Raw genomic sequence first — 24,017 nt, forward strand, 5'->3', positions numbered from 1 at the left:
TGAGATTCTTCTACCCCGTGGTTTTTCCCCTCTATCAGTTAGAGGGGTTTTCACGTAAAATTTTCGTGTCTAATTTATTTTCATACTAATTGTCATATCAAACTTTAGTTGTGGTGCTTCCTCCCCCAAAATATCTGCAGCTGTGTCCATCTATTTGATTGCCAAAGGCCATGAATTACAAAATGTTAATTCAATGTATAACGGAGATAACCACATTGACGACAACTTAAATGCTATTGTAAATGCCAATTGGTGACAACTTTTGCTACGTGAATGCCTGCCTCTTTCATATAGATTTTTAGGCATCAGCACATTAAATTTGATACAAGAAATAAGCAAAAAGATCCAAAAAAAAACAGAGAAAAAGATAAATGTCAATGCTGGCTAGTGAGAGATGCCACATCACTCTCTTATTATCCAGCTTTATTGATTTGGATGTGAGTACTAGTTGAGCTTGTGGAGGTGTCAAGAGGTTTGTAATATAGAGTTTCATAGTGAATTGTTAATTGATACGCGGCATTAAATTTTAATTTTGTTCATTTCATTTATTTTTCTATTTTAAAATAGTTTGTTACTTAGGTTATTATTTTATTTTATTTTAGTTTTATTCTCCCTTAAAATATAGTTTATTTTATTTTATTCCATTACCAAGTCTTTGGGGGTATTTCAATTGTATTATGTTACTTCGAAACATCTTTTATGACCTATAATTATGTATGCGTACTTTATGCATGTTGTTAATGAGAATGAACTAAAATATGAAAATAATTCATTTAATGAGTTGGGTGTAGGTGTCCTTACTGTTTAACGGGATTATGGATTGTGACATTTGCTTTATTTTGGTCAAAAAATTGTTATTGTTAGCAGCTAAGTAGTTGACTATCCACTTAATATTATCTTCACTTTTAAATAATTGTGTGGTGCCCACTTCAAGTGGTCAAGTTTCCCACATCTTCCCTTTTCTTCTCAATAAATTGTTAAGCTTTTGACAATTGAAATGTACTGAACAACAAACTAAGAAATACATATTGTATTCTCTGTTGCTCTCTTTTATGTTCCTTACTCTTTCCGCCTAATTAATTATTAAAGGTAGTATATTTATAACAGTTATAACTATTTTAATCGAATCAAAATATAATACGCCATATAAATTGATACCAACTCCCCTACGTTTTTCAGTATTGCCTTAGTTTTCTTAATCAACTGTAAGTTGATATCGATGACTAACATGGCATCTACATAGATAATTATAACAACCATATTAGTTTCAATTTTCTTTGTGAATAGTGAGTGCTCATATTGATTTTGAGTGAATTCAAGATGCACCACGACTTTCAATAGATTTGATGAGTTTCACTATAAAATATCACTGTGCACATCCAAAAATAATACTGACTCAATTATTGAGTTTTTAAAATGGAGAGACATGTTCTCTGAATTAAATATCTATGTTTACAAAAAAGATATCATAAGTAAGATCATAGAGAATATAGCCTTTTTAAATATGAGAATATCACATACGAATGATAGATATAGTCAATAACTTTAATTTATCAGTTCCATGAATAATTTTTACAAAGACCAAATATCTTATAATATTTTTTAAGAGAAAGGCGTGATAAAAATAGAAGATGAAAATGATTGAAATCTAAAATCAAGGAGTTGTAATATTTTGAAAATCTTAAGTATTATGTTAAGTAATTAAGAAGAAATATCCATTATACTCATAATTAGATTTCCAATTTTGCATTTTTAGGTGAAATTCTGAAATTTCACTAGCCTTAGTTACTCCCTTCGTTTCACTTAATTGTCATATGTTGACTTAATACTTCATTTAAGAAAATGTTTATTAAGAATTTATTTTACTAAACTAATATTATTAATTATTCTTTGAAAATTTTAAATTAACTATTTATATTTTATGTAGTTATTTAAGGTTAAGAGTATTATTGAAACAACAACAATATATCAGTGTAATCTCACAAGTTCACGTAACTATCACTTTTTCCCCCACAAAAGTCATTTAACTATTTTTTCTAACACGAAAATCATTAAAATTTGAATATACTAACACAAAATCACACAATCTAAAAATATTAACCGTCTCATGAATAACTTATTTTAAAAAAGCTAATAAATAAACATTCAATTAGAAAGCCCTATCACGACCCAAAAATCCAAGAACAAAAAAGCAGAGAAAAAACCCCGCAAAAAATATTCAAGAAAGGCAACATGCAAATTTGTTGCTCAATTTGCAAAGGAATTTACCATAATATATACCAGAAATCATATGGTAAATATGCAAAAACAACTTCTCTAAATCCAAATCAAGAACCTGCTCCAAACCAAAATCAACAAGAACCTAAAGGTGACATTTGGGAACACTACTTAAAAAAATGTTAAAAATCGACGAATTTCATCTGTATTTCAATGATTTTTTTAAATGAAAATTGACGAACTTTAAAAAATTCGTCGAACGTCTGTTAGTTATTCTTCGTACAAAATGTGCATAACCTATATTTAAAAAAAATCATTGTGTTTGGTATTTTATTCTGTTTTATGAAATTGAGGGATTTCATTATTTTTTTAAAATGTAAAATTGCAGTTGAAAAATATATATAAAAATAATTAAATATTTTATAAAAAAACATGTGTGATCTAGTGGTACAATTGCAACGTCACAGTAAATACCTGAAGTCGATTTCAAGTTGCTACTTTATATTTTTTTGAAAAACTAATGAATTCCATCAGTTTATTTAGTTAACTTGGGTACACAGAAGATTACCTTGTACGTTTCAAATGGTAGGGAAAAGGAAAGAATATGAAGGGTTATTTACTTTCTTTATATGAATTGCTTTTCAAATTGAAATTTTTATTTATTAATTTTTTTTCAAAAAGTAAAAAATTGGTTATCTATCGAAAAATTAGTATTTTCAGATTGTGTGATTCTTGTATTAGTATACTCAAAGTTTAGTGAATTTTAGGTTAGAAATGATAGTTAAGTAATTTTTGTGAAAAAAATAAAACCTACGTCATCATCTATAAAATTTACCCAATATGAAGAGGATAAATGTATAATTTAATCATTTTTATGTTAAAAATAATAATTAAATAGCTTTTATAAAAAAATGATAATTATATAATTATCTGTGAAATATATTTAATATTAAAAAATAAATATATGACTTTATATATATCTTACATAAATAGAAAAACTGTATTCGAAAAACTCAGGCTAAAGTTCAACAAACAAGGGTTGGCAATTGGCATTGGCAACCGCCAACCGCAGCCTTTAACGCCTATCCCTCGGTAGGTGGATCCAAAAAAAGGGTTCAGTCTAATATTTGGAGCTTTATTTCCTGGAAGGCCCACTATATAGAGCCTGAAAAAATAAGAAAAAAAACGTTGAAATAATTATAATCTATTTAGCACATCATTATATACTATAGTTACTAGAATATTTAGCTACTACTATCACATTCATCAATGTCTGCGTGACAAAAAAAATCAACATGTGTTTTGAGAGAAACTATGAATCAAATCATTGGAGAAGCAAAATTGAAAGCTCATTTATTTTATCGAAGGTTTCGTGGGAAAGGAGAGAAATATTTGAATAGTTTCTTCTTTTATTTTAGTATGTTTTTTTTATTATTGTATTTTTTTTGATATTTAATTTTAATATATTTTACTAGAGTCGAGAGTTCAGATTTAATTTTTCTACTTTTACAAGATAGAAATATGACTGCGTACATATTACTCTCCTCATATTCATATCCTAATTGTGGGAATACAATGGTGTGTTATCGTTGTATATAAGGAACATTTCTTCAAATTTTTACCAAATTAAAGTTCTTTGGTTATTACTAGGCAAGGGGTGCGTAATTTGATACGTGAATGGAACAAGTAAGGATATTCTAAGAAATTATTTCACCCCAGTTTGTATAGCTGATAGTAATCTCATCATTTTAGTTCAAATAATGGGATAAAATAATTTCAAGATTAGCTAAAACTCAAATCAAATATAGGATAAAATTAATTCCAATTTTTTTTCTTGAAATAACTCACATTTAAAAAAATTAAAACTAGAATTTGAAAAACGACCAAAAAAATAAATAAAAATGGACCAAAATTAACAAAAAACAACTTATGGGACACTCGAAGTGTTAATTGAAAAACAAAAAAGAGAATAAGCCGCACTCGAATAAAAAACAACTTATGGGACATTCGAATAGTCAGATTCTTCCTCTTTTTTATTTCTTTCTAACAGCTCCTTCTTTGATTTTTATTTAAATAGAGGAAATTTTGTGAATATTGATAAATTTTGGTTTTGATCCTTCTAATTATTAATTAAGCATAATTGATATATGCACTTTTAATCCTTCAAATCGTAAATTTTCACAAATTTCTTTTTTTTTGTTAGATTAGGTATTCATCTTTTTGGTTATAGTGTTCTTTGTGGTCATGGATATTTTTTTTTGCATGAAAGAAATATCTTTATCCACAATATCGATTGTTGCATATTGAAACGATGATTATACAGTTTCAATTCGTGATTAAAAGAATTTTTTGATCATTTTTGCTTTCACTCTAAAATTATGAAAATTCGCAAAGTATCACTCCGAAATCCTTATTTTTGAATCACATGCCAAATGATTAAAAGGCACTCATATTTATCTCATTGATCCATACGTCCGATTTTACAATGTTTAATGTGTGATGATGTATGAATTTTAAGGAATCGACGAAAGAATTTGTTTCTCAATAATAACAGGAAGACGTTGTTTTTTAACAGTAGGACGATTTTTTTAAAAATTATATCGTAATATTTCATATAATAAAGAAGCAAAAGCACACTTTTTTAATTAATTAAGGAATAAATATGCTCAATCAAATACTCTAATATAAGTGCTAAAAATTAAATTTATCAATACCCGAAGGACTAAATATGCAAATCTGCTTATTTCTAACTAAGTATATAAAAAATTCCAGTTTCCACCTTCTCTCTCCATTTCAGCACTCAACAAACTCTCTCTTCTTCGCTCAATACAGATCGAAGATGGCTCTATCAACAAGCCGAAGAATTAACCACATCTTGAAGCCTATATCGGCGGCCGTGTGCGCCACGCGCCGCCTATCATCGGACTCCACCGCCACCATCACCGTTGAGACGAGCCTCCCTTTCACCGGCCACAACGTCGATCCTCCTTCCCGCTCCGTCGATACAAGCCCTAAGGAACTCATGACTTTCTTCAAGGACATGACGGAGATGCGTCGGATGGAGATCGCTGCCGACTCTCTTTATAAAGCCAAACTCATCCGCGGATTTTGCCATCTATACGACGGACAGGAAGCTGTTGGTGTTGGTATGGAAGCTGCAATTACCAAAAAGGATTGTATTATTACTGCTTATAGAGATCATTGTATCTTCCTCGGTCGTGGTGGAACTTTATTGGAGTCGTTTGGGGAGCTTATGGGAAGGAGAGATGGTTGTTCGAGAGGTAAAGGTGGTTCGATGCATTTTTATAAGAAGGAAAGTGGATTTTATGGAGGTCATGGTATTGTTGGTGCTCAGGTTCCTTTAGGGATTGGATTGGCATTTGCACAGAAGTATTCTAAAGAGGAATATGTGACTTTCGCTATGTATGGTGATGGTGCTGCTAATCAAGGGCAGTTGTTTGAGGCTTTGAATATGGCTGCGTTGTGGGATCTTCCTGCAATTCTAGTTTGCGAGAATAATCACTGTAAGAAACAGAATTCTCTTTCGATTAGTAGTATTAATACTTAAAGTCCTTATTTTTTATTTTTTTTTGTTAGTAGCAATACACATTTGATTGATAAGTACACTTGTTTCCATAAGTTTTTGCCTTCATTAGTCAAAATTGTGTATATGTTGCAAGTGTTCGAGTGTTTTCTGTAATATTCTGATGGGTAGAATGTTCCCTTAACTAATGACTTACGAATTCTAGACTACAATTGACATTATACTGAAAAATAAGATTCATTGCCTTCTTCGTTAAGTATGTTATGCGTTGTCACTTCAAATTGCTATTTTGCTGATGCAGATGGAATGGGGACAGCAGAATGGAGGGCTGCAAAGAGTCCAGCTTATTACAAGAGAGGAGATTATGTTCCTGGTCTGAAGGTAATGTGCATCTCCTTTTTGTTAAAGCTTATAGGGAGGAATTAGATGATCCTGATTTGTTTTCTCTTTTAATTTGGAAGCTGATAGTTTGGTGAATGTGCTAGTAATAGTATAACACTTGAGTGAACATTTCTTATTAAATCTAGAATAAACGAAAATTGAGTTTCTGACATCCATAAGCATGCCCACAGGTTAAAGGTAAATCCTTCAAATATCCATATCAACAAAAAACATCCTTGTTGTTTTCCAAAATTAGCAACTTTCATCCTTCTAATATTCAAAGTTAGAAAACCAAGGGAACTCAAATTTCAGGTGATTTGCATCAGTCTCAATCAGACTTTGAATCAAATGAAACTCGTTTTTGACATCCTTTCACCACCAAATAATTTCTTTCTGAAGCCAAGCTTGTCTTCTATCTTTATAGTCAAGGCCATGTATTGAAGTTTAATCTTTTCAAGTTTTTACTTATAGAAGGAGGTGTCGACTTGTCGTAAATAATGTTGATTGCTTTATGATAAACTTGTTCTTGCCTTTGCATTGGTTTCGGACTTTCAGACGACTGAACCAGTGAATCCATCAATTTTCAAGCCAGTAGGAGACAACAAATGAAGTGTCAATTATGACAGTGTCATACTAATGCTTACGATCCTCCATCTTCCCTGAGGAACTTCTGTTGTACTTTAAACTTTCGGCTGATAATAAAAGAAGACGCTGTAAAACAAATCCAATTCTGCTTTAGCTCTTCGAAAAGAAAAAAAAACAAAACAAAAAAACCATGACTGTTATTCCAGTCACCTTCTAAGTTTAATGAGAATTGTGCAGATTTCCCAGCACTTTATCTCGATGCCTCTCTCCTCATTTGACCATGACTGTTATTCTGGTCACCTACTAAGTTGTTTTGACTTATAAAAGGAAACGAAAAGAAAGAGATGAAGGATGCCTTTTGACTTTTGATAGAAAAAGGGCATCCTTCAGACCTTCACTCTGATAGGCTATTTTGTGGGGTTGTGGATGTAGTGCTGCATGAGCATGGCACACATCTAGGAGACCTAGAATGATTGTCTAGGTGTGTATGATACACGTGTTATATTTACCTATATGGTCCTTCTACTACGATCAAGGTAGTGCTAGATTGTGTAGAAGATTATATTAGTTTTACCGCAGGCAGGCCTAGCAAGAAAAGGAGAAAATGGAAAAAAACAAAAAGAAGAGAGAGCTTCTCCTGCCAAAAAGACGGAGTAGAAATAGAGATTATTATATGAGGATCAATTATTAAGTTTCACTTAGTGTAGGAAATATTGATGTTTTGTGACTCTTGTGTTCTTTTTTAATGTTAAACAGATAGATGGTATGGATGTCTTTGCCGTTAAACAAGCATGCACATTTGCGAAGCAACATGCCCTCAAGAATGGACCAATTGTAAGTGCATATCATGCCTTTTCTCTTTTCTCTCTCTCTCTCTCTATATATATATATTCTGATAAGGCACATATCATGCCTTGTTCCAGATTAATTTTCAGTTGTAGTTGGCAGTAGTTCTTTTTGTTATGTAATTTCTTGTTTGTACATGTCTTGTACGCTGTAAAACATAATGTTTTAGATGCCTTGTGTCTTTATGTACTCTAATAATTTTATAGAAACTGTTAAGAATAGTGAGCTTTGGCCAATAAAACATTGACAGGAGGAAAGAAGAGGAGAAGAAATAAAAGGGATACTAGAATGAAATTGCAAATGTCGTTATTATTATCCAAACATTTATCCTTATTTATCTTTTATATGATTGTTTTATAGAATCTGCAAGTTCATTATGATGGTTTTTTCTACATAAGACAAATTTCAGGAATTTTTAGTTGGTAGCAATTTTGTAAACACTTAACATTTTAATGTTCTTTCAATTTGGTTCAGATTCTTGAAATGGACACCTATAGGTACCATGGTCACTCTATGTCTGATCCTGGAAGCACCTACCGCACTCGTGATGAGATTAGTGGTGTTAGACAGGTCAATACATCCTAGACTTTCTAATACATCTAAGCCTGTGAATACTGCAGAGAAACTCTTAATAATAAGATTATCATTAACTTTACAGGAACGTGATCCTATTGAAAGAATCAGGAAACTCATATTAGCCCATGATATAGCCACTGAGACGGAGCTGAAGGTAAAGATTACTTTCTAAAGCTTGTACCCAGGAAAACTATGTTTAGTGTTGCGTTGATCTTGAAAGGACTGCTCAAATCTTTTATCGGTTTTTATTCCTTCTCTCCAGGATATTGAAAAAGAAAAGAGAAAAATTGTAGATGAAGCTATTGCTAAAGCAAAGGTGAGGGCGGTGCTTTATCTTCTATTCTTTAGTGATTCTAATTACGGTAACTACTTTTTAGCTGATTAGTAACTGCTTATACTGTATTCCAGGAGAGCCCCATGCCTGACCCTTCTGAGCTCTTTACGAATGTATATGTGAAAGGATTTGGAGTTGAGGTATGCAATTGTTCTAATTCATAGTTCATCTCATTATATTACTTACTGAAGAGTGTATTTTCTATAAATTGAGTTATAGTTGCAAATTTTCTTTAGAAAACGTTATATAGCACTTAAGTAATCAGTTGCAACGGAATTCTACCCACAATCCTGAATATACTAACAAGATAGCACATTGTTTTGTGAAAAATATTGTGATATGGAAATCCATCCTTGAAATAAACTTCAGTAAATATGGTCTGGGCCTAGTATTCTGCTAAGGGCACTTTGACTAGCTGTAAACACATTTATTCCTATAACCATAGTTGTCATGTGCTTTAGTATACCCTGTTTTTTTAGTTGTCATCGTGTTGTACCTCTTTTATAATTGTTTAAACAAGTAGCTAGGGTGACTGGGAGTCTCACTCTCAGATGATCTTCTCTTTTATAAGAGTGGCCTATGGAGTTAAGTTGACAGGATTGTAATCCGATCATTGAATATAGAGGAGACCTTGGTAAAAACTAATGATTTTTTTTAATTTCCCTGGACCAAGGAAGTAATACTTTGCAAGCTTTATGGAGATCACTCACACAAAGGGGTCAGTTTTTGTGTCAATAGTCGGTTTGGCATTAATTTCCATTTGACAGTATATTGAGAAGGGTTAAAACTCTTGGTAAACAGAGTAGCATGCTTTGCTTGAATTTTTTCAAGTTACTGGTCCTTGCCTTGTATTCTTCTAAGAGTACTTTGCACTAGTGATAAACACATTTATTCATTTAGGTATCCAGAGTTGCCATGTGCTAAAGCACTCTGTTCTTGTCAAATTGCCATTTTGTTGTGCCTCCTGTAGTTCGATACTAAATGAGGTACAGTGACTTGGGAGTTTCACATGATTTTCTCTTTTATAAGAGTGGCCTGTGAGAACCTCAGTAAAAACTTTTTTAAAATAAATAAATAAATTCCCAAACCAAGGAAGAACTACTTTGAGCTTTATGGAGACTAGCCCAATTGCAGTTATTCTGTCAGTAGTTGTCATTGGCCTTACCTTCGAGTTGACAGCATATTGGGAAGGATAAACTCTTGATAACCGTAGTAGTAGCGTGCTGTGGGCTTGATAATATTTTAATCGCTGTTTCTATAGTGTGATAGAGTCAATAGGAATGTGGTTAAGTTATTCTCGCTGCTTTCCATTTCTCTGGTAAAATGTTGTGTGTGGAGCACATGTTAATGGCATGAAGAACACGCTGAGACTAAAGAAGAATTACAAACTGTTGTGACTGCTACACTAAGTTTTATGGAATGAAGAGATAGGAGATGCTTCAAACTTGAAGTGCTCTCTATGTTTTTGTGGATTAACCATCTAGTTAGTTGAGAGTACCAGCAGTGGAAGTGTGCTGTTTTGCTGTTCGTAGATCTTCAATGCTACGAAGTGTTTGATGTTTCTTGTAATGTTAGCTGTGTATAGTTAGAAGGATGCAGATAGGACAATATCCAATTAAGCTAGTGCCAAATAGATTTTGTTCTTGAATATGAAGAGATATTTGGAATTTTGTTAAGGTTTGTTTGCAGAGTAGATCCAAATCAGATCATGTGGTTGGATCCCTTACTCTTCATACTAGATATAGATATGATGGTTGTTGCCTTGAACGGACTTTAATTATTACTTATGACAGTTGAGACGATATTGTAGCAATATTTTTATTTTATCATATGAGGTGTAAGGAATATGTGATCCTGGGCTATCTAATAATTAAATCATAGGAGCCTTTTCCTTGATCAATCAGTCTATTGACTAACAGAAGGCATCTGAACTTTTTGCTGAGAGACCCGTCCTGTCCAGCTACATGAATAGCAGCTGGCTCCTTCTACTATGCTTCTTTTGATCAATCTTAGATGTTGGTTAAGTGTTCTATAATTCATTTACCGTAGTGATTGTAGTAGCTTGTTGCACTATCCCTTAAGTGATTTTTTTGTTGATTTTTGTTGTATTGCCTTAGAATTTATTCAAAGTATTTATATGGCATCTCAACTTCAAATCACCCACTTAAAACTAAATCCATACTCAATCCTTTTTCCGCACTTCCTAGTAATTACTACTGGACATTTTTTTGGAGTTTGTTAGCATTCTTGTTTTAGAAGTGTATTGGGGCTAGCGATTCCTTTTATTTTTGTTCCTTATAACTATGCATCTTCTTGAGGCCCTATTTTTTTTTTTTTTAATGGAACACCTTCATCAAAAATGATAGCTTTAGGATATTGAACATTTGAACTATGGAAAGAGTGGTTAAGTTTGAAGAGGTAATCCTAGTTCTTTGCAGCTCCGGTTTTTAGGAGAGTTAAGTTATACATAATATCACTTTAAACAAAAAAAACTATTCAAATAGTGAATGGAAGAACGACCGGAATATGTCTCGTTGAGGAGCAATTATATTCTGGGTGAAATACTCTCGGTGTAGAATGTTTAGATGGTTTGAACTGATCAGTGTGTGTTATTTTTCAGGCCTGGGGAGCAGATAGGAAGGAACTCAGAGCTACACTTCCCTGAGGGCCGTGGTTGCATTTTTTGATCCCCTTTTCATACGCACACGAGATAAAGCTATGAGTACAGCAAATAATTGTGATGGTAAAATCATTGTATTTCATCAAGCGTAGTAACTGAAATGGTTTGTCTTAAATGTAGGAAATTCCTCCCTTGTTAATGTTTCCTCTCTCTAACTGTAAGCACAATTCTCGTGTTTTTTTAAGGTTTTCCTCTATTCTTCCATCTTAGATGGTAATAAATTTGAGTGTAGCACCACTACACAGTGTTTTCAGCTTGAGTTGTTTTTACATTCATATCACCATTTTACCTCGTTACTTGAGATGAGGGTCTTTCAAAATAAGTCCCTCTACCTCCTCGAGGTAGGGGATAATGTCGGGTTACACTCTATCTTCCCCAAACTCCACTTGTGAGATCACAATGGGTATGTTGCTGTTATCACCAGTTTACCTCAGTATTCCTCAATTCATCTAAATTGTGTAAAGAGACGTAAGCCTCACTGTATACTAGTCTTCCTATCTTGGTCCTCTCAGTAGTCACTACACACTAGCAGGGTCCTATCATTGGGAAAAACGTATTCAGACTGGATGTTTGCATCAAATAAATATATTTGATTTTAAGAGTTACAAATTAATTTGAAATATATATTATCTATAATTATAAATGTTTGTGTGTAAGATACATACATGTCTTGAATTTGTTGATTTAGTTTATATTTTTGGTGGATCCATAAGTGAAAGTCATAAAAAAGAGATCTTTCTCTTTGCACCTTAGATCAAGAGGAAAGGTTGTTCATCGAACTTGTTGCAGTCTTTGGCTACCACACGACCCTTGTAACAAACAATCTATACACAAAAATTCAAGGAAAATAGTATGAAATCCCCTATATTTTCTTAATAAAATTATTAACAAAAATTGCATCTATATGACCCAAGTCGCCAATACTATATAGAGTAGGTTGAAAAGGTATAGATATGGGAATTAGGAGACAACATATTAGCTGAATGGTAGGGTACTAGACATTGGATAAGAGTGAAAAAAGCTATTTTCCCAGCTCACAGCTTTAAGCATTTCAATATATATTCCCCTCGTGGGGCAGCATATTTAAATGCAGCCAAACAAAACCGTCTGAACTCTGACAGGTATCTATCTGTCCACCAATAAAAAAGTATACCCATTTCGCTCAATTTAAATATCATTGCATCACCATTTCATCATCAATTCAAATCTGTGTGCTTTGCAACTTTTTACTACATTGGATTGGCTAATACCAGTTAGCTTTAATTTATTTATCTTATTTTTTTCGTATCAAATGTATGTTCTTTTTTTGATTATTTTTTATTTAATATATTTAAAATCACAAAATTAATGGTGTATTTGATACGGAGGAAAATATTTTATTTTATTTGATTGGTCAAAATATTTAAAAAAAAAATTTTTTGAAAAAATGACTTTTCTAATAGAATAAGGAAAACAAGTTGAATAAGTGACATTTCAAGTTTATTATTTCCTATCCTTCAGAATGACTCAGTTGGTTAGAGGATGGGCATTCATACGGGTGACTCAGAAGCGATCCCTCCTCATTGTCTTCTGAGTCGAGCCTGTCGCACATAATTGCCTAGTGCAATTACATTTCTGTATGATTTGCAAGCTATTAAATAGTAGAGAATTTATTTAGTGCGTACAAAATGCTCACCCTGAAGGGCAGGAGTTATAGTAATTGCGAGTTTTCCTTAAGTTTCAAAAAAAAAAAGAAGATTTTTGTCTCTTCCCATCTACTCAACCCTCACTTCTTGCCATCCTACCCCATGCCACCCCCAAACTCCCACTCTCCATTACCTCTCGTCTTCTTAGTGTTTTGCTAAACAATATATAAATACTCTTGAAATAATATTTTCTTACTTACTTATCATATACTAAAAAATAATTAAGAAACTCACTTATTTTTCAACAAAATAATTTTTTCGTGGAAAATATTATCATTCGTACCAAACACACCCTAAATATATTTTGATATATTTTAGATATCTTTAATTTAAGACCACAAGACTTGATGTCAAATTAAAATCAGACAAACAAATTAAAATGAAACCAGTATTGTTATATCCACAGCTCTGCTTGTTCAGAGAATCCTATGCACCTACCAACACTATTCTATCAACTGCCCTTCTCCAAAACCCATTTCACCCACCCATCCTTTTCCTGTGTTGTCTCTTTGTAATTATTTATACTGCTTAGGTTTCCAAGAGTGATTAATAAAGAGTTTATAAAGGATTTCGATAGCTAATAAAGAAGTAAGTTATTTATATATAAAATTAATATAATATTTAATTTATAATTTAAAAAATTGTATTATTAATACATGTAATGTATGATAGAAAGTGAAATAAATAATATTTGCATAACTAATGTTTGGATTACTGATATCTGACTAACTAATACGAGAGAATTTTATATTACACGTAGGAAAATATAAAATGTACCATATTTGGTAAAAAGTCAAATAAATCTTATAAGTTTTCTAATTTCATTTTAGAATTAGGTAATTAAGGAATTCTTCTCTTTTAAAGGCATTCCGTGATATTTTCAGTAGGAGATATATTAACTCGCATTTCCTTTTTTAGCGTTTCAATTGTAATTACAATTTATTTAATAACATTTTTAGTTGGTGAAATCATAAAACCATTCCATCCTGAATATTTGAAAATCTCTTTAATTTAAGGCAACGTTTGTTAGAAGGTGTTGGCATACATATATATATTAATTTTAATAATTTTTTATTTGGCAGCATTTTTAACCTTTTGTGTAATTAATGTATGTATGTTTATATTAGTTCTACCTCCGATCCATAAATATCATGTACCGCACCAAACAGTAAACTCGAATAAAAAAATGACTGAAATCGATTGTGAGGTAGAGGGATGAAAAAAAAGGTCCATTGGGCCTTCTTGATGTCTGGATTCAACTGTACCTTTTGTTTAAAAAAATAATAATTATTTGGGTTAATATTTTTTAATAAATAATTATTAATTTTAACGATATTTTTTATTTATTAATACTTATAACAATACATAATAATAGTATGATAAATTTACTATGTATTAAAAGTGAATTATGCATGCAATATAAATATATTATATGTGTTTTAAAATATATTATTCATGTTTGGTAAGAATTGACATAAAGTATTATAAATAATATTATCCATAATAAAACTTGTATTATATGTGTTTTATAAATTATTCTTGACAATATATATTAAAATTGTATTAAAAATGTCCAATGAAAAAAAAGTTATTGCTATAAATAATAAATATTTTCTTAATATAACATATTTATGTAAATTTCCCTTTTTTTAAACTAGATTTTAAGATATAAATTAGACTTACAATCAAATTTAACACATTTCAATTATTTAATAAAAATAATATGAACGTAACTAATTTCAATATAGTTAATTCTAACATTACTAATTCACTCTATATTCCATACATGACCTAACTTCATGCCTAAAGATACGACCAAGCAAAGTGACTTGACTTTTTTCTTTCTTTATTCTTTTTATTTCCCTCTTGGGAGTGGGGTGGGGTGGGGTGGGACCAAATACGTGTAGCCAATTAGAGAGTTGCTAAATTTTGGAATAGTGAAAAGTTTCAACTTTCATGTGCACCATGTTGATTAATTAATTTTTATTATTCTCTCTATTCCAGAATTTCTAGATTTTTTTTATTGTTTAAAATAATTTAATTATTCAAAATTTAAAAGAAATATTTAATTTTTTTTTTTATATTTATCCTTTTCATTAATGGAGTTTTCTAATTTTATAAGAGTAAACTAAACTACGTATAAAGTTATACTCCAATAAAGAACTACTTGTATTTATGATTTTACATTGAATTATCTTTATGATGATGATTAAACAAAAGGATAATAGAGAAAAATAAGATTCAAATTTTGTCTTTAAATATTTTTCTTAATATATGTGCATTACCTTGAAAATTCAACTAATATGAAACAGAGGAGGTACTATAACTAGTTAAAATATACTATATAGTTCGTCAAACGATGTCTTGTACATAACAAAACTTGTTTAAAATAGTGGTTATATAATCTAATAATAACATGTTGGTACCCAAAATCTGAAGCAACCCATTATAAAATTATATATCTTCTCTGTAATTCCAATTTCTTCTTTAATTATATACATATAATCGTGCAGTGAAATTTCTGCCTGTTCAAGACAATTAAATATTGGATTTAAAAAAAAATAATAGTGATAGTTTGAGGTGTGATTATCAAATATAGTAATAATTATTAAATGCAACTAGAGTTTCTGAAATTTCTTTGTATTAGTGATATAGTAACATATGCAAAATGAATAGTTGTATCGGGGTAATTTGTTGTATCACTGATATAAATAAATTGTTATATCAAAGGGAATTGTTGTATATTAATACAAAGTGAATTTCAGAAATTGTTGTATATATTACTGATACATATTTCGAAAACTCTCGCTATGTTTGATAATTTTTGTTAAACTCTTACAATGTTTGATAAATATATTTGTGTACATAGATCATGAGAATTGAGAAAATAGCCTAATGCCTCCCTAACTTTGGATTTTCAACTACACTTTAATCTCACGGGAGTTCTATTACTCTCCTGAATTGTTTAAAATGGAAATTATTACCTCTCTAAATGCTTACGTAGCAAAATAAGTGCATTTCACTCTTTTTAAAAAAGTAATAGAACCCCCGTAAAATTAAAATATATAGTTAAAAATTTGAATATAAATTAAAGGGCATTTGACTATTTTCTCCATAAAATATCATGAAATATCGACTTTCAAAAATAATGTTTACTATTTTAATAGTGTAATAGAGAGTTCTAGTTGTAGAATAAATAAATTAATAAATATAGATCCAGTAAAATTAGATTTAGAGGTTGGCATGTTTCTTTTATTAAAATAGAAAAAGAAGATCCACCTAAAAAAAAAAAGAAACATCTCGACAAAATCAGGTGGCTATATTTGTCAAAAAGGGAAATGAACAATTACTATAAATATGTTAAATTAATGTGTGACATGTTTCAATTTTGGTTTCCCCCCCCCCCCCCCCCTCTTTGTAATAGTAATTAGGGAAGCAAAAGCAGACAATTACGAAGAAGAAATAGAGGTTTCGAAGTTTTAGAGGGGGAGATATATCGAGTATATAATATAATTTTTCAAGGAACAGATTCAATTGAACCGTCTTTTCAATAGGTAGTTCACTATTGATGAAATCATTTTCTTTTGCGGAGATCGATTTTATGGTTCATTTCATTTATTATTTTAGTTAAATGATTTCCCCCCTACAAAATAGGTAAAGAAAAAAACACACAAATAAAAATTTTATTTTATAATTTAATTTTCTTTTGATACTCTGTTTGAATGATTGTTCATATTGTTTCATCATGTATTATATTGTATCACGTCTTATTAAATGAATACAACACTTGGATAAATCGCATCGTTTTCTATCGTTATGTAATGTCACACATCAATAATTTGAATGGTAAACCTTTAAGAAAAGTAGGATACGGGATAAAGCTACTATAAAAAGATAGCGTAAAGAATAAAATAGAATTATTCAATGTAAAGACATAGCGAGAAAAAAATATTAAAGTAATTAACAATGCATTAATTATTTAAATGAGACTTTTTATCATTACATAAAATAAGACTCTTTATCGTTACCTAATAATTAATTTAAACGATATAATATAATAAAATATAATAAACTTTAAATAATAATTAAAATAAATATAATATTTAAAATAACAATATAATATAATATAATATAATATAATATAATATAATATAATATAATATAATATAATATAATAGGTAACAACCATCCAAATAAAGTATATACAAATTGTAAAGGCTTACAAGGCATTATTTTTGCATCTCCCCAAAAGACTTAATATTCAATTTCATCCTAAGTTTCTCTTTACAACTATTCTAATTCTTGCCTCATGTTGTCATCTAATTAAAACAAGACATGCACTCCATTATCAGACTTAAAATGGTCACAAGAACACCCAAGTACATGTCCATCTGCTAAAAGTATTTGATTAGATGGGAAATTTATTTTAAAAAATATTAGTATATAGAAATAATATTATATGGAAAAAAACATATTAAATCGTATCAAATTTAACAAAAAAGATATTATCTCAAAATAAAGTATTTATATGTTATCTAGCAAAACACTATTGGGATGAAATATTGTGAGTAATGGGGTTCGGAGGTGGTGGTGTTGGGATGGTCAAGGAGAGGGGGTGTCGGATTGGAAGAGGTAATGAATTTGCAATGTCACTTACGTAACTTCTTGTCCTTATTTAGACTAAGAAAGTCATTTTCCTTATTTTTAAGGATCTTGTTTTCCTAGCAAAATAGAAGATCACTTTTGACCTATATTCTCGATATAGAAGAAAGAAGCCTTTAGCAACTACTAAGGAGTGGGGAACTACTCCTTTGATGTTTTGACCAACCAAATATGAGAAAATTGAAAAATATTGACCAACCCCCCCCCCCCCTTAAGTCTTAGTGTTGCATTTTCTCTTTATGGCTATTATAACTCTTGTTTCACCACCAATAGATGTGGTACACGGATGAAGCTATTCTTTTCTTAATTATAAGTTTCGAATTCAAGCCTTAAATATGAAAAAAATTCTTTATAAGGATTGCTTTAACCGAATGAATCCTACGCAACATGAATCCGAATTAGTCAGGCTCCAATGCGATAGCGAACACCGAATGGAAGAAAAAATAATTCTTGTCTCATTACTTCCTTTTTATTTGGAAAACTATCCTTAAAGGGTGGAAAATTTGTAATCAAGGAATTAGCTAGAACACTTATTATATCTCTAAACTAAATATTTGACTCTCTAATTAGATTAGTCCCCCTATCTTAATACCATTAGAACCAATATTGAAGGGTGTATCACCTTACTGACTACACAAAAGATATTAAAAATCTTTGTATAAATAACACTTGAGACCTTACTTGCTTCTCCTTCAAATTATCTCAAGACTCAAGAGATTGTATGAAAAAACTTGTAACATGTTAGCTAGTATGGGCAGGATAAAATAAAAATTAAATATAAAATATACTTTTTAAAATACATTATTATAATAAAGAAATACTGCAACATAAAATCGAATTAAAACAATTGTACCAAATATATCTAAATTAAAAGAGAAATACTTTGGGCACTCCGATACACAAAGTATTAAGTATTATATAGCAACCAGAGGCAGACCTAAATGGTGCCGTAAGTGTGCACGTGCACCCAGTAATTTTTTTTTTAAAAAAACATACATATATATATATGTATAAATAGTCTAAGAAAGAATCATATATTTAATTGTACACTCTATAATTAAAACTTGTCTAGGTGCATTGGTTGAAGTTGGGACTTTTTCTTGCAACATTGTTAAAAACAACGCCTTCTTAACCACTCGTTTTTTGCCACCTCATCTGCCTCAAAATTTTGGAGGGGTCTAAAATAGACGCTTTATTAGTCTTACCCTTGAGCCGTCTCTGATGCTGCCCCACCCCATTTCAATCTTCAAATTCTGAATTCGACTCTATCTGTACCCAAAAAAGTGTAAGGTATACTAATATTAGTGATCGCTTTTACAACTCAAAAGAGAAATACTTTATTCTTCAAATAAGATTTGCATTCCAAAAAATGTAATATGAAACTATTTAGCTTAACACAAATATTAGTACTAATTGTTTTCACATCTTAAATAAAGAAATTATAAGATGAAAAATTGAATCCTCACAATAAAAAAAAACAAAAAAAACATCGTGATCGATCACGTGGCATATATATGCGTAGCAGTATATGTAAAGTGGACATCAAATTACAACTCATTTTATTCACTCCCAGCTGGCATCCAGCTGCTCCTCCAAGTTTCCTATATACCTTTAACCTTTCTTTTTAACCTTTTAACTCTCCAATATTTATTTTTATCTTTTTCATAATTGTTCCATAATTACATCATGAGATTTTAAGTCTTAATAAGTTGTAGTCAATTTCGATATATATATATATAATAACTAGATATAAAAATATTAAAATTATGATTATTTTGGTTTTATTGAATTCTTATGTAGGGTAATTAAAATTAAAAATCTCTTTTTTAATCAGATGATTCGGAATCCAAAACAAAAACGAGTATATAGAGGAACTAAAGTTTATGAATTTTTATTGTAATTTTAATTTAATATAATAATAATAATAATAAGATTATATGATCAATAAATAAAATTATAATATAGATTCTGTTAAAACTTCATTTTCAATTAGACACATTAGTTGTCCGCCCGTACAAATTTAAATATATGAGTTATAATTTTCTAAAAAGAATAATTAGACGTGTTTATGGTATAAAACTATAAGTTACGTTTTTCGTTTTGTTTGTGCAAAAATAATAACAATAACGACGAAAGTCATAAATGTAAATTTAGACGTGTTATCCACGTAAAGAATGTATGGCAGCCAAATTAGTTTGAAAAATTAGGAAAGTCAAGAATCTTTTAACTCAAATTAATTAAGGCACAAAAAAAGAAATATAAAAGTAACCTTGAGGCAAAATTAGATGATTAATTTAGAAACTTGTTATTCTCTCTGTTTCATATTATATGTCCACATTATTTAAAATATATATCTTAATTTATTTATTAATTTATAAAATTAAAATTAAATTAATTATTTTTTTATTTTTCCTATAAAAAATAAATTTTAAAAACTATATATATTTAAAAAAGTTATTCTATTGTTTATTTGGTATTAATGGATAAAAAACACATAAAAATTATGTTTAAAAGAATTAAAGGATAAATTGATAAAAATATATTTTCTATTAATAATTTTTTAATGAGCGTGTAAAAATAAAAATAAAGAAATAATATGGGAGCAGATAACTTAAAATTATATAATGTCTTTTTGTAAGATTGATCTCTAGTGACCTCTAAAAACAATATATTTAATAAACTTTTAGATCAAGATATATGATTGGAAAAAATACTTTCACATGAAGTAAAACGGTAACTTTCCAAATAGACCTCCTTTTTTTTTTTCTATCTTTTTGGTTTTTTGATGACTTGATTGTAAAAAAGTATTTATCGGCCGAGCAACTCTTTGTTTTCTCCAAATAGACCTTTACTAGCTTATTTATGACAAAATTTTACTCGTATGATGTTTATACAAAATCATCCTACTTTATTATAATTGAGAGATAAATTAAAATAAACATTTATACTGATTGAACTATAAATTATTATGAATATATTGTAAGATATATTTCATTTATTAAGTTGATATAAGATGCAAATAAATATTTTGCCTTATCTAATTTAGAAGGTAAACAAATGGAAACGTCAATTAAAAGATAAACATTTGATTAGGTATAAAAAGAAAAAGTTCAAAATTGATTGCAAAAGCAAAGAGTTAAAAACACTAGAGCTAACTACCACTTAAACCCAACCGAAAATCACGTCTTTCACTAAATAGCTACATAATTAAATTCATTTTTTTTTGTTTTTAACGTATAATTAGTTACTTTTATATATTTATAGTGTATAATTATAATACAAAGGGTCATTATGTTAGTTTTATATGCAAAGAGTCCGTGTCTAATTATATAATTTGAGAAAAGTTCTTTCAAGTGAATAAAATGTTATTTATTTATTGCAATAGAATATCTTGGTTCTTGTTCTCAAAAATCTTATTGATGGATAATAAACTTTAAGTAATTTAATTTAAAGTTCAAAAATATAAAATAAAAATCTATTTCTTAACTAACAACTTAAAATTTTGAAAACAGGATTTACAGTACACTATATAAGTAAATAATTATTTTTTCAAAATATTAATTGTGACTTTACAATACATATAGTACTATTTTTATAATGATCATAAGGAAATTTTAAGCGAAGGTTTAAAATTAATTATAACTTAAAATATTAAAATAAAAATTTGATAACGTGGAAGGAAGAGTCCATTCATATGTCACTATACAAGAAAATTTATAAACTTTCTTTGTTAAAAGAACTTGAAAGTAGTATTGGACTATATATAATATATAATTTTTCAATCACCATTAAAAAAAAAAGATATTTTGTTTAAATGAGTGAACGAATTAGGTTAAATTTCTATCTTTCATTAATTAGTACATCTATCGTCATGTTGGTTTTGATTTTTCCTGTTCCTTTTCTTTTGTTCTTTTTTTTTTCCTATTTAAGAGGATTTAATGTACAATTTTAAATTCAATTATTTTAAATCAATTATTTTTGTTTGTAATTTTATCAATTATATAATTTTAGCTAAAATATTTATGACATTTATTAAGATTTGTCTTTAGGTCAATAATTGTATTGAGCAACCCGTGGTCTCTTTGTTTTGGAATTTGATACGAAGTTTGAAAAACAATTTTTTTTGTGATTTTATATTAAAAATATGTTAAATGTATTAAATATTATTTAATTTTATGATTTTAAATATGTTACGAAAAACTAAAACCCTTATCTTTCTTTCTCTAACTAATTAATCTTTACGTATTACTGTTAGGTTGCCCGTTAAGATCATATTACCACCTTGTTTTTGACGGTTAATACATATAGTTTCATGAAATATTACAATTATGTTGCATTGTATTCTATTATTTTGATGATTTTAATATATAGATAAATTATATCATTTTTATTTATTATATATCAATAATTTAAAAGATAAATTTATAATTTTTTTTAGAGTGAGTGATAATTTTATCGTAAAAAATTGGGTAAATAATGAATTATAATTACTACATAATAAGTATTAAAAAATGCTGAGAAAAAAGAAAGGAGAGAATAACCGATCACACAAAATTAATCGTAACAAAAAATGAATTTTTTCATTAACTATAATAATAAATTTAACAATATGATATGACAAAATTTAAATAACCATCAAATATACAGTAATGCCCTTTCCATTCTGTATTGGGTTTATAAAACCCAAACCATGCCTTCCATAAATTTTAGATTGTGACAATCATAAATCCCATATTTTTTTTCATATTGCTATTTATGGTAATTAATTAATTATTACTGATTTTTTAAGTAATAATCACTGAGTTTTCTGGTCTAATTTTAGTATTGTTGAACGCATCTCAATGTTCAAAAATATGTATATATTTGGTAATTTATTCTCCTTTCTTTGCCCTTTCCTCCTTCTTCTTCTTCTATTCTTTCCTTCACCATGATGCCAGTTCAATAACATTCATTATATAGGGAAGAGAAAAGTTATTGACAATATTTTCTCAACAAAACCCAAAAAACCCAGATGAAAATGGGTTGTTTTGGGTTTTATTTTTCTAATTTTCAATCGATTACAGCTCTTTGTTTCTTCTTAATTCTTGGGTTTTCGTTTTCCCCATTTGGGTGTCTTGGGATTCGTAGTTTTCCTGAGGAAAGACGATTTACAGAGGCGCCGGAGTACAGAAATGGTGTTAGATGTCCGGTGACGGCGGAAACCCAAACGATGGTTCATGTAGCGATGACGCTTGATTCGGAATATCTTAGAGGATCCATGGCGGCTGTTCACTCGGTTCTCCGTCATTCCTCTTGCCCTGAACACATCTACTTCCATTTCATCGCCGCTGAGTTCGACCCGTCTAGTCCTCGGGTTTTAACCCAGCTTGTCCGATCCATATTCCCTTCACTCAACTTCAAAGTCTATATATTCAGAGAAGATACAGTTCTAAATCTCATCTCATCTTCGATCCGACACGCACTCGAAAACCCATTAAACTATGCCCGGAATTACCTCGGTGATATGCTTGACCCGTTTGTAACCCGGGTTATTTACCTCGATTCGGATATCATCCTCGTCGACGATATCCATAAGCTATGGAAAATCCCACTTTCCGGTTCCCGAATCATCGGAGCACCGGAATACTGCCATACAAATTTCACGAAATACTTCACCGATTCTTTCTGGTCCGACCCGGATTTACCCCGGGTATTCGGGTCAAGAAACCCGTGTTACTTCAACACGGGGGTAATGGTAATGGATTTACAGAAATGGAGAGAAGGAGATTACCGGAAAAAGATCGAAAAATGGATGGAGATACAAAGACAACGAAGAATATACGAACTGGGTTCATTGCCGCCGTTTTTGCTTGTTTTTGGTGGGCTCGTCGAGCCCATTAATCACCGGTGGAATCAACATGGGCTCGGCGGTGATAATGTAATGGGCTCCTGTAGATCATTACATCCAGGCCCAGTAAGCTTGTTACATTGGTCTGGTAAGGGAAAACCATGGGTTAGGCTTGATGAAAAAAGGCCTTGTCCATTGGATTATCTTTGGGAGCCTTATGATTTGTATAAGCCCAACTACAAGCCCACTTACGAAAGGACTAAAATGAGACACTATCAAAATCATCATAATTTGGATTTTTCTAGTAGTAGTAATAATCTTTTTGGTTACTCCAATTATTTTATTTGATTTTTTTTTTCTTTTGACAAGGTTGATTTAAGTGATTCTTTGATAGCCTTGTACAGATTGATTAGTTGAAAAAAAAAAAAGAGAGAGAGAGAGAGAAAAAAAAATTAATGGGGTTTAATGTGATTTGTTTTAGTGATTAAAGATGATTACACGGATATTTTTTAGTAGTTTCATGGACTTTGGAACAATTTTTGAGCCAATTTTAAGTTTCTTGTTTGTTCACTTTTTGGTGTATTTCCTTTTTTTTTAAGTTTCCGCTTAGTGTTTGATATTCGTGTTGGATTGGACTAAATGTAGAGTTGCTATGAAAAGTCTCCTAGTTTAGGTTTCCA

General features: G+C 30.0%; 2 protein-coding genes across 2 annotated transcripts; both read left to right on the forward strand.

Annotated features, from left to right (window-relative positions):
* The first annotated feature begins 4,988 nt into the window (after positions 1-4,988).
* On the forward strand, positions 4,989-11,422 carry LOC129880264 (pyruvate dehydrogenase E1 component subunit alpha, mitochondrial). The gene is made up of 8 exons (XM_055954223.1): positions 4,989-5,741; positions 6,063-6,142; positions 7,484-7,561; positions 8,048-8,143; positions 8,232-8,303; positions 8,412-8,465; positions 8,558-8,623; positions 11,104-11,422. The coding sequence occupies exons 1-8, from the start codon at positions 5,057-5,059 to the stop codon at positions 11,146-11,148; spliced, it is 1,176 nt and encodes a 391-aa protein (XP_055810198.1). The 5' UTR covers positions 4,989-5,056; the 3' UTR covers positions 11,149-11,422.
* A 10,962-nt stretch (positions 11,423-22,384) lies between these two features.
* On the forward strand, positions 22,385-24,017 carry LOC129880265 (probable galacturonosyltransferase-like 9). The gene has a single exon (XM_055954224.1). The coding sequence runs from the start codon at positions 22,522-22,524 to the stop codon at positions 23,683-23,685; it is 1,164 nt and encodes a 387-aa protein (XP_055810199.1). The 5' UTR covers positions 22,385-22,521; the 3' UTR covers positions 23,686-24,017.

The sequence above is a fragment of the Solanum dulcamara genome, chromosome 2 (assembly GCF_947179165.1).
Source record: "Solanum dulcamara chromosome 2, daSolDulc1.2, whole genome shotgun sequence".
In the NCBI taxonomy this organism is placed as follows: domain Eukaryota; kingdom Viridiplantae; phylum Streptophyta; class Magnoliopsida; order Solanales; family Solanaceae; genus Solanum; species Solanum dulcamara.